Source organism: Anticarsia gemmatalis, chromosome 8 (assembly GCF_050436995.1).
Source record: "Anticarsia gemmatalis isolate Benzon Research Colony breed Stoneville strain chromosome 8, ilAntGemm2 primary, whole genome shotgun sequence".
Classification (NCBI taxonomy): domain Eukaryota; kingdom Metazoa; phylum Arthropoda; class Insecta; order Lepidoptera; family Erebidae; genus Anticarsia; species Anticarsia gemmatalis.
This window is the reverse complement of record NC_134752.1, coordinates 11476473-11492021: the sequence shown is the minus strand read 5'-3', so window position 1 is coordinate 11492021 and position 15549 is coordinate 11476473. Positions and strand designations below refer to the sequence as shown.

General features: G+C 35.1%; 1 protein-coding gene across 1 annotated transcript in view; it reads right to left on the bottom strand.

Annotated features, from left to right (window-relative positions):
* The window catches only part of Sqor (Sulfide quinone oxidoreductase), a 22398-nt gene extending 6849 nt beyond the window's left edge, over positions 1 to 15549 (bottom strand). Inside the window, exons 1-10 of the mRNA XM_076117483.1 lie at positions 15289 to 15549; positions 14249 to 14357; positions 9094 to 9318; positions 7328 to 7528; positions 5118 to 5312; positions 3637 to 3838; positions 2952 to 3124; positions 2367 to 2494; positions 2159 to 2165; positions 463 to 503 (exon numbers count right to left, since the gene is read on the bottom strand). Coding sequence (XP_075973598.1) covers positions 463 to 503; positions 2159 to 2165; positions 2367 to 2494; positions 2952 to 3124; positions 3637 to 3838; positions 5118 to 5312; positions 7328 to 7528; positions 9094 to 9318; positions 14249 to 14357; positions 15289 to 15377 — 1370 coding nt within the window. The 5' untranslated portion in view covers positions 15378 to 15549. The remainder of the gene's footprint in view (positions 1 to 462; positions 504 to 2158; positions 2166 to 2366; positions 2495 to 2951; positions 3125 to 3636; positions 3839 to 5117; positions 5313 to 7327; positions 7529 to 9093; positions 9319 to 14248; positions 14358 to 15288) is intronic.

Here is a 15549-nt window from a genome sequence, read left to right as displayed (position 1 = left end):
CATATTTAGAAAGATACTGGAACTTTATTGTGCCGTATAGCTGAGCCGTCTATCTATCTATCTATCGTATAGTCAGTGGTCAACCTAGTGTTAAAGTTCTTAAAGCCGCCCGAAAGGCCTTTAACAAAGCTTAACGACTGTTATTTTAATCGACAACAACCGGGACCGACTTTTTACGTGCCCTCCGAAGCACGGAGACGCTCAGTTCAAATACCACTGTGCAGTCACCCATCTGTGGAATGACCGCGCCAACGGTTGCTTCACCCAGAGATCGTTTACCGACCGGTTTGCGCAACTGGCATCATAAAGCTATTAGTTCAGTCCGGATTTTCTTGAAGGTATAAGTACAATTCATACGTAAATACCATATCCTTCACATTTTTAATTTAGTTCCATGCAGAACACTGAATGGACAATCTAAATACCCTTCAACGTGAACATTTTACAGGGATGTCAACTTACGTGTAGTTCGTCCTAATGCCACCATGTCTCCACGCAACATGCTGTGTGAACGCCGGAACGCGTTTGAGACCAATATTCATTTGTCACATCTGAATTTAGCTTAGTAAAAATAATTTTGAAATTACATTAATTTTAGTTTCATTTAGACATTTTCACTGCATGGTTTGAAGCCAACTAGATTTATACAATAATGTGACAGGAGCTCTCTACCCAGAGCTTACACAAATTATCTACAAGGTTTTGTTCATACTTAACGAAATGTCCGCTGCCTACTGATTTATAGTGTATCGCACTTTTTGGCGAATTGTCGGCCGAGTCTGAACGATCTCGGTTTAAAGCTTGGAACATTTGTTGCTCTGGTAGGTAGTAGTAGGTACTCTGCGCTAGTACAATGTTATGATACGGATAGTATAGGGATGGGTGACCTCATATTGAAGAAAGTACAGGTTGTATGTCACAATGAAACGAAAAATATAAAATTTAATCATTATTATATTTGATAACATTCAAAAATATAACTGGTGTATAAAGTTAAATTGTATTTACATAAATATTTCTATTATCTGTTAGATAAATAAACAATGTCCAACTTAAATATACACAGTCACTATACTTACTAATAAACATCCATCAAAGTTGCCAGAATTAAATAATCCAAAAATAAAAACATTTGAAAACAATCAATTTACAATACACATGTTATTATTCTACAAATTTTAGAATTATAACGAAAATTTGTAGAATAAAAATAGAACATAGATTTTGATAAAGTTACAAATAAAAAATAAAAGTTAAAAAAAATTGCCTTTAAAGTTGCCAAGATAAAAAAATAAATAGTCACGACTATACAAAAAATACAAAATAGAATCTTTGCTTTCTATACTGGTTTAATCATGAGACATTTACAAAAAAAAAAGACCAGTTAAAATTATTTTCTGACACTAAATGTATGAGAACAACTGTCAACATTTTATCAGATTTACTATCCTACTTATCTGAATAAGTGGATATGGTGAAACCGCGCAAAGAAATAACAATTTGATCAAAAATCCTGGCTGTTTTCAGTAATGGCCGAAGTTATACTTCATTCAATATTTTCTATCGCTACAACAAACAATAAGAGCGACAGAGAAAGAACGATACATCATTTTCAAACATTGAATGACAGCTAAAGTTTCACAATCCCAATCCTGGGTCCAACATTGGCACAAACATTTGTGAACGCAACTACCAACATATAATACAAATAATATTATAGTGCATCGCGTATTCACATAATCACTTAGCGTAGTTATAAAATTGAGAACTAACCAATCGTCATACGTATCCAATATACTACCTTTAAACGACAATTAATATTTTAATAAGTATTATTTCGACTCACAAAGTGAAATATGACGGAGTATATTTAACATTAATATACAAATTCATTGGGTTAAGCAACCCTTGCCCAGGCCTGTTTATAGATGGGTGGCCGCTGTGTTGGATTTGAGCTGAACGTTTAAAATCGGCACAATATCAATTCTGACATTAGTTGTCAAAATTCTATGAGCGGCTTGAAATACTTTGATACTAGGTGAAAAATTAACTATCTATCAGCTTAACTATTGAAAACAAAATAACACCTTTAGAATTGGAGGTTAAATACTGAATAGCCTCGGAGTTAACGACTTTAAATACAAGAAAATTAATATACTCTCATACTTTAACAGATGAAATAAAAAGGTAAATAAACAAAAAACAGTGACGTCATACTCCTTGTAAAATAATACAAATTGCCAGTTACATGTCATAATATCATAAAGGAGTATCTACTAGCCAACTGGTTAGTTCCAACTTTACCATAAACTAGAACATCTAGAACCATAGAGTAACAGTGTTGCCAACATCACGTGTGGTGTTACCAGCCGAAGGGATTGACGATTTTCCTGACCATTTCCGGTCCGTGGTAGTATCCTTTGAGCATCACGTGCCAGTAGATGAATGGGAATAAGTGCTTCTTCATGTAGAAGGCGAGTACGCTTTCCTTGGACTGAAACAAGATGAAGTTATTGTAAAAAATTGTTTTTGGTGGCTTGTGACGTCATATTGTTTAAATGAAACAAAATGATGCCGCCTAAACGGAACGAATTTATTTGTAACTGAGTGTTTTTAGACTTTACATGTCTTTTTATAAACATTCTCAAATTTGTTGAAATTTACTATTTAATCTCGTTAAAACTGGGAGTCAAAACATACAAGCTGAATACGAAACTCTGGGTTCTGTTATTTTTTAGGTTTTTTTTACAGATTACGGCTCATTTCTATCCCAATACCAAATGCAACATTTTTTAACATAAACTAATACATTAAAATCTACACCCTCCTTTAGCCTTCAAGTTACCCGTGTCATTGAAAATAAACAAATTTCTCCCATTACTGGCACTGCTAGTCATAGTTCCTTCCAACATCAGGTCTGAGGTCTTAGACCCTTTACAGTTGTAACATACCTGGTCGAAGGGGAAGGTCTCGTGGACGACCCCGCCGTACAGGAACTCGGCCAGTATGCACGTGTTGTACGACGTGAGCAGCGGACACGCGCCGTACCCGTCGTACTTCTCCTTGGGACTGTCGTTCTTCATTGTGCTAAGAAGATTGTGTTCTAGCACGTAGCATTGTTTCGCTAAAAAGACAAAATTTTGTTAGTCGGTCTCTAGAAAAGAATAAAAATATCGTAGACTTGAGTTTGTAGTTAAGGACTCTTATACGGTGAATTCGGGCCGTCTGTCTTCAAAATATGCTCTACCAATGTTTTAAATCATCAGAAGATAATCAAAATCAAATCATTTATTAATTTAGGTCAAACATCTATGATAGTCATTACAATTACTGAATCTACCACTAGCTTGTAAAGGGGGTAGTATTTTACGAGAAGAGCTAGCAAGAAACTCAAGGCTACTCTTTTCCTTTAAGCTGAAAAAGTTTTCTATAATCATAACGTGCTGTAATTAATCGAATTGTCTGGCGATTAATTTACTATAGTTTGATAAAGTTTCGCTGTCGTATTATTTAGAGAGTTATCCTTTGATTGTCTCTAGTCTAGTTAATCAATTAGAATCAAAAAGGTACATTAGTTAAAAGGCTAAATACAACAATCATACTTTATATTTAATAAAAACAACTTTTCCCACTCACCAACAGCAGCTCCAGTCTTGCTATTAGGCGTGTTAGTACAATCGCCGATGCCATAAACGTTAGGAAACTTGGTGTGTTGCAGCGTGAACTTGTCCACGTCGAGGTAGCCGTCCTTGTCGCGCAGTTGTTCGTTGCAGCGGATCACGCTTGGCGTGCACATGTGTGGGACAACGTGGAGTAAGTCGTAGGGACGGGTTGTTGTCTAAACAAATAAAATAAAGTATAAATAATTATTTATACTTTTTGTGCCTCTTTGACATCGTCACTCCTGAACTAATAGCCCGTTTATGAAACCGTTTCTATTAATTAAAAACCTACATCATTGAGATTACATTGTAATCATCTCAATTAGTAAGTGTAAAATATAAATAATTATTTATACTTTACACTTACTAACCTACATCATTGAGATGATTAAAGAGGCACAGAGACATGTCAAACTTATAGCATCTCTCTTTTTGCTTTGGGGGCTGTCATAATAAAATCAAATTATACGTTATGGGTGACTTTGATCATATTTGGTGATTCATGGCCGAAATGTCAAGATTACCAAGATAAATATCGTTAAACAAATACCAAATACAAATAGTGGTGGTTAAAACGTACAAACCACTTGTATTATTTAGCAGCTAAAAAGCATAGACAGACACAAAGTCTAAATATTAAAATAAATGTCAGGCCTTAGACACACCCATAAACATACATAGGTCAATGATCTGTACTGTATGTTTTACTACATAGGTCTTTAACCTGTGTTTTTTTAACATCCTAAACCTGTACTTTTACGCCTCATTATTGTAATCTTGTATTTTAAATTCTCAAAAAGTCAGTTTTTGTTTTACCAACTACATACGTAATACGTTGTGATTGTGATCTATTCCTATGCATGACATAACCTAACCTTGGGCGTCGCATCAGTTACAATGGTCACAAATTCGCGTACAAATTGCACACACACTATTATTGGTGTAAAGTGTTGGCTATCACACAATTAACTATAATAGAAAGATAGGTTCGTCGTATGTATTAAGTTGATTTTGAATTATATTTAAGCACAAAATTACAAATCACTACAGTGTGACATTCGCTTGCAGCTCGTCTGCATCTTACTAAGAAACAATTTGGTCAAAACGTTGAGTAAACAAATAAGGTTAAAGGTATCCAAACCTTTCATTTTTAATAGCGTTTCGGACCTGTTGCATTATACCTAATATTAAATAATAAAATTAAAATAAATGTACATATGCCTAAATCTTTTTAACAGGTTTAAAACATCTTTGCCATGCTGTATCTCTTGCATTTACCTAAGGGCCTATAACCCATCACAACTTGTTTTACTCCGTTTGTGTCCTATATTTATTCCAATCGGTCTAGTTGTTTTCACGTTAAAGAACGACAAGCAGAAAAACATATTTTAACGTTCATATTAGTACGGATAAATTGCTCATCGAGTTATCTCATAATAGGTAATTTAAACTTACATTATCTTCATCATCGCACAGATGGAACACGGCCTCCTTGGTGTCATGTTTGATCTCCTTGAGCACAGTCTTGCAGTGCACGTCGATGTTCTTGCGCGCGGCCACCTTCTCCAGCGCGTCCGAGTACTTCTTCACGCCGAAGATAGCTGGCGTACAGGTCGTGTAGGTTATGTGCGTTTTGGAACGGACGTTTGACTGTTGGGGAAAGAAAATTGTTAATGTGGGAAAATTGGAGTAATATCAACCGTGGTAAAGGATAAATACGTTTGTTTGTATTTGTAAGTCGTAATTTATTTGGTGCATTTTGTGAGAGTATCTAAGGGTGATTCCACATGACGCACACGTCCCAGACACGCGCACGCCTAATGTGAGGGAGGCCTTATAAAGAAGACCTCTTCTAAAATCAATGAAACAGGTGTTTAAGTCGCCTAATATTTTGTACCCACAACGATAGATGATTAACGCGCCCTTAGATAGCATCTTTTACAACGATAGTAATTAATAGCTTTGACTAAACTCAACAAAAATACACTATTCAAGGGAAAATTGCAACTTAAAACATTTAATTTTGACTGGCTCATAAATGTAGCCTCGAAACTTTGTGAGTAGCGCATAACCGCACACAATATAGATATATTATACAATATAGATATACAATATAGATACTTATTACCCCCACGTACTTAATTTTTTGTGGTCACAAATTACATACCACAAAAAACTACAAGGATAATCTACCTCAAATTATACAATGCCATCAAAAACATTCTGTAAAAACCTCAAGTCTCGCCGTAAAAAGTTGTGAGATCGATATAATACCAAGTCGATTAATCTATTTAGTCTCTACTTAAAGGACCTTCTGTCTTAAGTTATTACGTATGTTATTATCATGCCAATTTAAAAAAAATACCTTTAAAACAAATAGACCGACCTGGCCATCGCAGTAATACATTTCATTGACAAATATAACAGGATAACATATTCTATGAATGGACAAGGAAAACATATTCATAGAAACAATTTACTACGAATATAACCACGTTACCCGTTCTAACGGTAAATGATTCATCTATTGAATGATTGCCAACTGTAGTAAGTACTTATGTAATTGAAATGGGGAATACCTATTACATGTCTAGTGGATTGGAACGTATTTGGGTGTTGCGATTTCGAGCAGGTGATGATATTTTGCACATGGAATTACGTACCCCTGGTTTATAAGTACATTTAGCGGTAGTTTATCTATTCAATAGCGTTACCGTTAAATGTATTTAGAAACCGGGCACTAGTTGTTCTTTAGAAAATGCAAAGTAGTTGTCTGTTTTTGATCGTTCATGTTGCAAAATTAGCAACAATATAGATAGTCATGTATATTCACTGTAATATGTAACTTATATTCAAAGATCTACCGATTTTAAAAGAAAAAAAAACTATAAAAAACAAATTTCAATTAGACACATAAATTTTTTTACGCAAGTTATTCTCACCTAATCTTCTCTACTAAAATTCATATCCAGCACGATGATTTTGTTAATGTTTCAAAAACATCTTCAACTAACAAAATAATGTAGGTCAAAAAAGTTTAATTTGAAACAATGCTTTGTTGCAAAAAATATTGTCAAGACTTAAGATTAATTTATCGTTACTTATATCCAAAGATACGGTGACTCCGTATTACGTAAGTTTGTATTAATTACTCCAAATCTTATGACGTCGTATGCAATAACAATGTGTAGTAAATATTATCAATAATTACTGATAAATATTGTATTCAAAATGAAGTGTATGTGTCAAAAAGCATTATCTCACAAGGTCACTAAAGACGATATAAGGAAATCATAATTTCCATATAAAAATATCTAATGGATTATAAGACAGATTTTCCATAATTTCCATAGTTATGGATTTCCCGCAACTTTTACAATTTCCCCCGTACAATTTCATTTGGAAAGTGTCACTATATTTTCTTATTTTATCCTGGAAAGTGTACAATGGAAAATGTTAAGAATCTACGAAAAAAATTAAGAAGTCTGAAGAAGAAAATATGGGATCCGTGACAGAAAATGTATGAAACCTGTCACAATTCCACCTAGTGAAACTGGGGCTAAATGTCATATTTTCGATACGAAAGTGATATGACAGTGCAAAAAGAAAAAATCAAAGACATAGCCCTTCCGAATCTTTCCAAAAAAAGCTGAGAAAATATTTACCTTAGTGAAATACGAGTCGGCCAAGTACGCAATCTTTTGTGGCGCGCCGGGACACTTGATAGTGCACTTGGGGAAGGTGAAGAGTGCCTCCCCGCCCTTGAAGTCGCGGATGTCTGACCAGGTCTTCTCGCAGTGCGCCGTCGTGTATATTGAGGACACGCCGCTGTTCTTGTCTTCTAGAGCTTCCCACATGCCGGGCACCTGTGCAATGGAGGATTTTTAGGAAACTTTGGAAATGGTTGACAGGTTGAGTGGAATCAGTTTGTTTGTGTTTGTCGTATGGTTAGTAGTCAACCTAGTGTCAAAGTTGTTCAAGCCGCCCGAGAGGCCTTTGACATGGCTTAACGACTGTAGACAACCGGGACCGACCTTTTACGTGCCCTCCGAAGTTACAAAATGAGATTAGGTAAATTGTTATCTAAAGTTTATAGTGAAGCTAATTTTTACTTGCCAACAACTAAAAAGAATAGTACAGGGAAAGGGTATCTAGAATGCCTACGGAAGATACGTCTTTATGCATCATTGTTCAATGCATTTAGACATTCTCAATCTCAGATTGTGAGAAACAAAAACGTGAGAAGTTATTTTGAAAAGTTAATTTCTGGACCCGCAACTGTCTCGTTTATGATAGGTACTATAAAGATAGATAGAGAAAAATAAAGCAGTAACTAAGGTAAAAAGAGTACAGTTATAATAAATATATGATGTAATTTATTATTATTTCATGACTTGCAAGTTGCAACATCATTTACTAAGAAATGTAGTGAGAAAATAAGTAAAGCAAATAGGTTAATTGTACCGGTAAATCGAAGGAAATGTGCACTTAGGTAATGAGTTATGAGTTAGAAACCCATCTATAATTTATTATAACTATACCATAACACCTGACTATGAGTAATTTATAGGTACCTACTTAAAATAATGTTAGTAATGCGAAAGTCTGTGGGTTAAGTCGGGCTTTTACTTGAAGACTACTATTATTGAAAATAGGCATTAATTTTCAAAATTTATCCGATTTAATAGACGAACAATCTTGAAAGCGTGCAGAGCCGCGAGGATTAGCTAGTTATAAATTACATTAGGTATTTAGACACACTAAACGAATCATAGCCTAACAATAACTACGAGTATTATGTTTGGGTTAAACCAAATAGTTTTACTATTTGGGATAAACCCATTAAGTTTTGGTAACAGGAAATAAAAATGAACAGAAAGCCCTGCGTCATAGTTCATGCTCTACATATTCTATACTGCGATAAAATAAAAACCGTGTCATAAAAAACCCTGCTTAGCTACTTGTAGGCCTGTTTTCATCGACGAAGGAAACTAGAAAGATATACACAGTGATGATCTATAATTAATCTGCAATTCTACATGTATGACGTAGCTCTTATAATTTTCCGTGGCGCAATGGTTTAAGTCACCACGCCTTTACCATTGCATCGGTCGAGGGTTGGATTCCCACACGGGGCAATTATTAGTGCGATCCACAAATAATTGTTTCGGGTCTGATTGTAATTTGTGTCCGTTGTTTGTATATTTGTAAAAGTCCCCGCGACACAAGAGCAAGCTTAGTGCAAGAATTATCGCTTTAAAAAAAAGGACACTAAGTATTAGTGAGCTTAGTTATTAGCTTTTAGTCTAGGGGAGAGGCCTTTGCTCAACAGTGGGACACAGAATTAGGCTAGATAAAAAAAAAGTATTAGTGAGGAACACTGTCGTCTCTGCCCCCCACAGGAAAAGGGGTAAAATGAGCGTGTAGTTACCTGATTATAATCCATGACTAAACCAGTAGCGATGACAACATACTCGTAGTTGATGACATGGCCGTCGTTAGTGTGCACGCAGTTGGCTTCCGGGTCTATCTTGCAGGCCGAGTCCTGTATCCACTTAGCGCGAGTCGGGAGTACTGCTCTCGCGTCCCGGCGAGTCGACTCCAGGCTCACTGCGCCCGCGCCGACTAGCGTGAATAGAGGCTGGTAGTAGTGGTCCTGGGAACAAGAAGAGATTATTTACCCCCGGTTTCTGAGGCACATTTAGCGGTAGTTTATCTATTCAATAGCGTTAAAACTCATATAAAAATAACGCTATTGAATTGCGGGGGTTAGTGGTTTTCTAATTTGCAGAAATTTCGAAAGGTGTATGTTTTGCCCTGCAGAAGACGATACTGATTTGAAGCTGTATCCTAATCAGTGGTTTAAGATACACCTAGACAAGTACTCGTTAGATGATTTTGTTGGGAATGGCAATTTAAATGTTGAGTTTCAGTTGAGGTACATAGTGAAGAACTGTTACAAGTACAAGTGTGCAAGTCGATAAAGTTCATTTCTAGATTAACGGTCACTGTTTACAAATATCGCACACAGTACATAGGTAATTTGACTTTTGTGTGAAATCAAAGAGTAATCATTAACTCTGCTATTTTTGTTTATTAAACGGTAACTATCGGTGCATAATATATCAAGATAATAAATAGAAATTAAATAAAATCTGGATGCTTATACGGTCAAATATATTATGTATATAGCAGGGGCAGAAACAAGTTCCGAGGTCGAAAATACTGATTTTACTGACCAAAAATTCAAAAATACTGACCAAATACAGACCATTTCTAAACCGTTTTTCAGGTGAATGGTGTGAAATAACAAAAAATACAGTCGAATTGAGACGTCAAAATCCTTTTTTTAAGACTGTTAAAAAGCTTATTTTCGGTTATTGGTCTCCACCATCCCCGTAGTCAACCAGCATCGCTTTTTAGTGTGTTAAAAAGCTTTGTTAATAAAGTTTTCAATCAGGTCTTACGAATTTTCAATCAGGTCTTACGAGATTTCAATCAGGTCTTACGAGTTTTCAATCAGGTCTTACGAGTTTTCAATCAGCTCTTACGAGTTTTCAATCAGGTCTTACGAGTTTTCAATCAGGTCTTACGAGTTTTCAATCAGGTCTTACGAGTTTTCAATCAGGTCTTACGAGTTTTCAATCAGGTCTTACGAGTTTTCAATCAGGTCTTACGAGTTTTCAATCAGGTCTTACGAGTTTTCAATCAGCTCTTACGAGTTTTCAATCAGGTCTTAAGAATTTTCAATCAGGTCTTACGAAATTTCAATCAGGTCTTACGAGTTTTCAATCAGCTCTTACGAGTTTTCAATCAGGTCTTACGAGTTTTCAATCAGCTCTTACGAGTTTTCAATCAGGTCTTAAGAATTTTCAATCAGGTCTTACGAAATTTCAATCAGGTCTTACGAGTTTTCAATCAGCTCTTACGAGTTTTCAATCAGGTCTTACGAGTTTTCAATCAGGTCTTAAGAATTTTCAATCAGGTCTTACGAATTTTCAATCAGGTCTTAAGAATTTTCAATCAGGTCTTACGAATTTTCAATCAGGTCTTACGAGTTTTCAATCAGCTCTTACGAGTTTTCAATCAGGTCTTAAGAATTTTCAATCAGGTCTTACGAAATTTCAGTCAGGTCTTACGAGTTTTCAATCAGGTCTTACGAGTTTTCAATCAGGTCTTAAGAATTTTCAATCAGGTCTTACGAATTTTCAATCAGGTCTTACGAAATTTCAATCAGGTCTTACGAAGTAGCGCAAAAGTGCGCAACGGCGCTAAAGAATTTTCACTTCAAAAATATTGATTTCAAAAAAATAGTAAATTTTAATTTGCTGTTCTATTGAAGTCATGTGATGCTTCAATACATGTATATGTTACTGTAAAAGCCCGAACTGTGGTAAATCCTAAGATTTTCCAGTATAACCTAAGATTTGCCAACTCTCAATGGTAAAAGTCCGATCAATTCTTTTATTTCGAACTTTTACCTCTATTCACTTGATGATGTCGATATGTCGCCGGAGCCCCGCTTCGCGGGGTGCTTTCCTACGTTGCATTGCATTCCTGCTGGGTGGTTTAAAAAAAAATAACGACAAAGGCTAAGGTGGGAGCGAGCGAAGCGAAGCTCCCACCTCAGCCTTCTAACCTAACTTACCCATGTCGCTTTGCCCAAAACTCCTTCTTTATAACTATGTTACGGTTTATAATTATACCGTTACATAGTTATGAAGAAGGAGTTTTGTATATACTGTATATGTTACAGTTTTTAAACTCCGGCTTGTTCGGACTTTTACCATTGAGAGTTGGTAAATCTTAGGTTTTACCTTAAAATCGTAGGATTTACCACTGTTCGGGCTTTTACAGTAACATATATATTACGCAGATCATCAACATAATATCGAGCATCCAAAGCAGCCCTCTGATATCATTACTGGGCAAATCGAGAATGTAAGATTGGCCAACAGCAAAGGAAAACCAAAAAAAAACGTGTGTGAGTTTGGAAAAATACTGACAATACTGACCGATTTTGAAAAATACTGACTTTTACTGACCAGGTCCAAAAATACTGACTTTTACTGACTTTACTGACCTGTTTCGGCCCCTGATATAGATTATTACTATATTTTTAGAGCAGCCAATTTTAATCGATTATCTCCATAAGAAATTCGACTCAGCGGTCTAGTTTAGATATAATACGCATTTAAATTATCAGAAAGTATGGATTCGCTGAAAGACCGTTTGACCACAACTCAATCAGCAGTTAGTTATCGGTTTCTTATTAATTTAGTTACTTGGTACAACCCACACATTACACACCCAGAAAGTTGACGAATAATTTCTGAATGAATGACGCAGACAGTTGTGTACGAAGAAATGGTCTAATTTGATTCATACGAAAGTGTCGTATGCGACATTCTACAAGCTGTCTATAAGTATGTGAATTATGAGTCTATGCCAACGATGTTTATGTTCACGTAGATATTAATTGTATTGCTATTAATATTGCAACTCTCATATATTATGTTTTCTATGAATGTAATCAGTATACAGTTCTTATAGTCTAGTATCAATAATGTTTGTAGTGCCAAACATGTACGAATAGTTCATGCCGTTTACAAATAATGCCGAATAACATATGAAATTATTTATATGCCGAGGTAATATCGAGAGTCCGACATTTTAGCGCGGTTTAAACTGCGAATCACTAGGGCAATAGATCTACTTTCCAATTGTAAAGTATTTGTAGTTTTCCAACGTCTTTGCCAGCTTTTAACAAAATGCAGTAAGTACTTAGGTATAGGTACAAAACGTATAACATAGTAGAGGAGTAATTAATTTGCTATCATTATATGACTAGATTGCTTTAAGATAACATACTTAATAGATGTAAGAGGTCATGGGGTCATGTAATCAATTACAGAGAGCACAACTCTTTGATTTTAACCCATTAAGTACAGAAACAAATAATAACCTGCACTTATAAAAATGATTGGTTTTAGTTTTGTAAACTACTACTACGAGGTACTAATCGTATGGTTAGTGGTCAACCTAGTGTCAAAGTTGATCCAGCCGCCCGAAAGGCCTTTGACGTGGCTTAACGACTGTAATCTTAATTGACAACAACCGGGACCGAATTTTTACGTGCTCTCTCTAGCACGGAGACTTCAAATACCACTATGCGGTCACCCATCTATGGAATGACCGCGCCAAGGTTTGCTTAACCCACAGATCGTTTACCGACCAGTGAGCGCAACTGGCTACGGGCGCCAGTTTTGTAAAGACTCGTCAGGCTCGTCTTGTGGTCGGAATAGACAGTGTAACAAAATTATCATCGGTTTCATAACAACTTGGAATTAGCGTGTTCATGCGGTTGTAATGAGGAAAACCACTAGTTGAGAAAATAAACAATTAAACTATGGGATTAATATTGATCACTTCATTATGAAAGGAATTTGACCTGAAATTTTATTTTAGGGGAGAGCAGGTAAAGTATTTGATATGGTAATGATGACAAGATTATTTAGACCTCCGTGCTTCGGAGAGCACGTAAAGCCGTCGGTCTTGCGCCTGACCCCTCACTGGTCGTGTCGGTTATCCGTCCCACGGGGCTATGAGAGTGAAGGAATAGAGAGTGTTCCCGTGTATTATGCACACACTTGGACACTAGAAACAAAATCCTGCACAGATGGCCATTTTCAATTAAACTGACCACCCTAGCCGCATACCAGCAGGAGGACATTATGATAATCTAGATATACATGAAGCTGCAGTTAAACCACTGAGACCTACATTAACATGCGTTCCGATGACTGTATGGTGTCACCACTTAGATTTTAATGTTCTTTCGGGATAAACAATAGGAAAAATACAGCTCATTTTCCAATTTACATTAGCTCATGGTTATTTTTGAGCTCCACATGAATGGATTTAATGGCTACCAATGAGCATTTTATTTTAAAAAATGGAATGATAAAGAAAAGAAGTACAGAGTGCATCTCTATACTGTAAGTGAAGTAAGTATTGTTCTGCCTACACTCATCAGAACAAAATGTTTGCATGTGCACAATAATGATACAACTCTATGATGTTATACAGTGATCAAACACATTTACTGTATGAGTTTACAAATAAATACAATATGTTTATCTATCAGCCATTGTTTGCATTGCCATTCTTATAGATTAACAGCTCAACTACTGAGAATGTGTGATTTTATTTTATTTCAAAATAAATCAATTCATAGCATATTATAAAAACTACTTTGTGCTTTCACTTACAGAGGAAGGTGTGATGATGTATATAGGTAGGTATAATAGAAAGAATCAACTAGTTAAGGTGAAAATTAACAGTGACACATTATAACAGGTAAATGATTTTTTTAAACTGCCACTTTTGAGCCTATCTGAACAAGAGCAACTTTAGTATCTTGCAGTACATTACACTTGTATAAACCAATAAAATAAAGGTCCTTGTACTACACACAATACAACAATAAACAATCTTTATCACTGACTCTAGAAACTGTAAACTGGTGCATTATTTACAACTTGTAAATAAAGTAGGTACTAAAATAAATATAAATGGGGACTTACCTTGCTAGGTTCCAACACTATCACAGAGTCTTTGGCTTTCAACCTCCTTGCAAACTTAGCTGCAACTGTACATCCTCCTGAACCTCCCCCTATCACCAGTAGTTTACACCTGTGGAAAGATGATTTATTTAAAAAAGCTTGAAATAATTAATATACTGGCATATTGAAGGTAAAATAAACAGTAACTGGTTATTACATATGCATTTTTTTATTTCTATTAGGTAGTTAGCAGTGCCACAAAATATGGCTAATGAAAAAGAAAAAAAAAAGTGGTATGTTCTAAATATGAATTTATGTCATAGGTCAGTGTTTTTTTTTTTTCAAAAATATGAAAGGGAATCTAAGTGGGTCCAAATGCCATAATATTTATTATCTACATCATTTAATAGACTAGTGGACCATACTCTTTTTTTATCAAATAAATAATCAGTACTTGATTGCATTTAAAAGTCTGATGAATAAATATTATAATGTTCTGTAATAACAAATATTGATTCAATACATTTTTATCACAACAGCATATAAATTTTAAATTGTGTGCAAACCATATATGAACTGTAATATAATGGAATTCCCATAAATGTATACAAAAGAATATTAGTATAATAAAAATTGTTAAACAGTAAACTAAATGAAGTTACCATAGGACCAACAATTACATATTGATTGAAATATAGTTCCTATTAAAAATCCCTGATGAATAAGTAAGAATTAACAGTTATTTAAGATTTATTTTAACAATATGCACAATACATATTTTTTTTTATACATAGATTCTTCTATAGCATGCTTAGATTCTATAGAATACCTTTATTATTAATGTGGATACCACAATTTAGTCTTGTAAAGAAAATTGTATTTTTCAATGAGCATATTATGTTATATAGTTACAATTTCCATATTCATTTTAGACAAATTAAGCGCAAAACACCTTGGAAGAATTCCTGCATAGTTACATATATTTCGATAAACAAAAATGAACAGCCGGTTGGTGATTAGATAGCGGTAAAAAATATAACTTTCGTAACATTTGTACTCACGAGTGTGTCGCACTATTTGCAGCGGATACCGAAAAACTTCTGCAGAAGTTACTACTAGTCACAGCGGTTATTTTTCGAATTATATTCATGTTTAGGCTGAACGGTTTCTCGTTTAGAACATTGAAGATTTAGATGTTCTTCGATTAGTTAAGTAACAACGATCGGTTACGACTGTGCAGTCGCCGTACGCGATAATTTGTTTTGTTTGAAGATGAGGATAAACTGTCAGTTCGACGTCTTCCTCATCTTGACCGTCTTGAC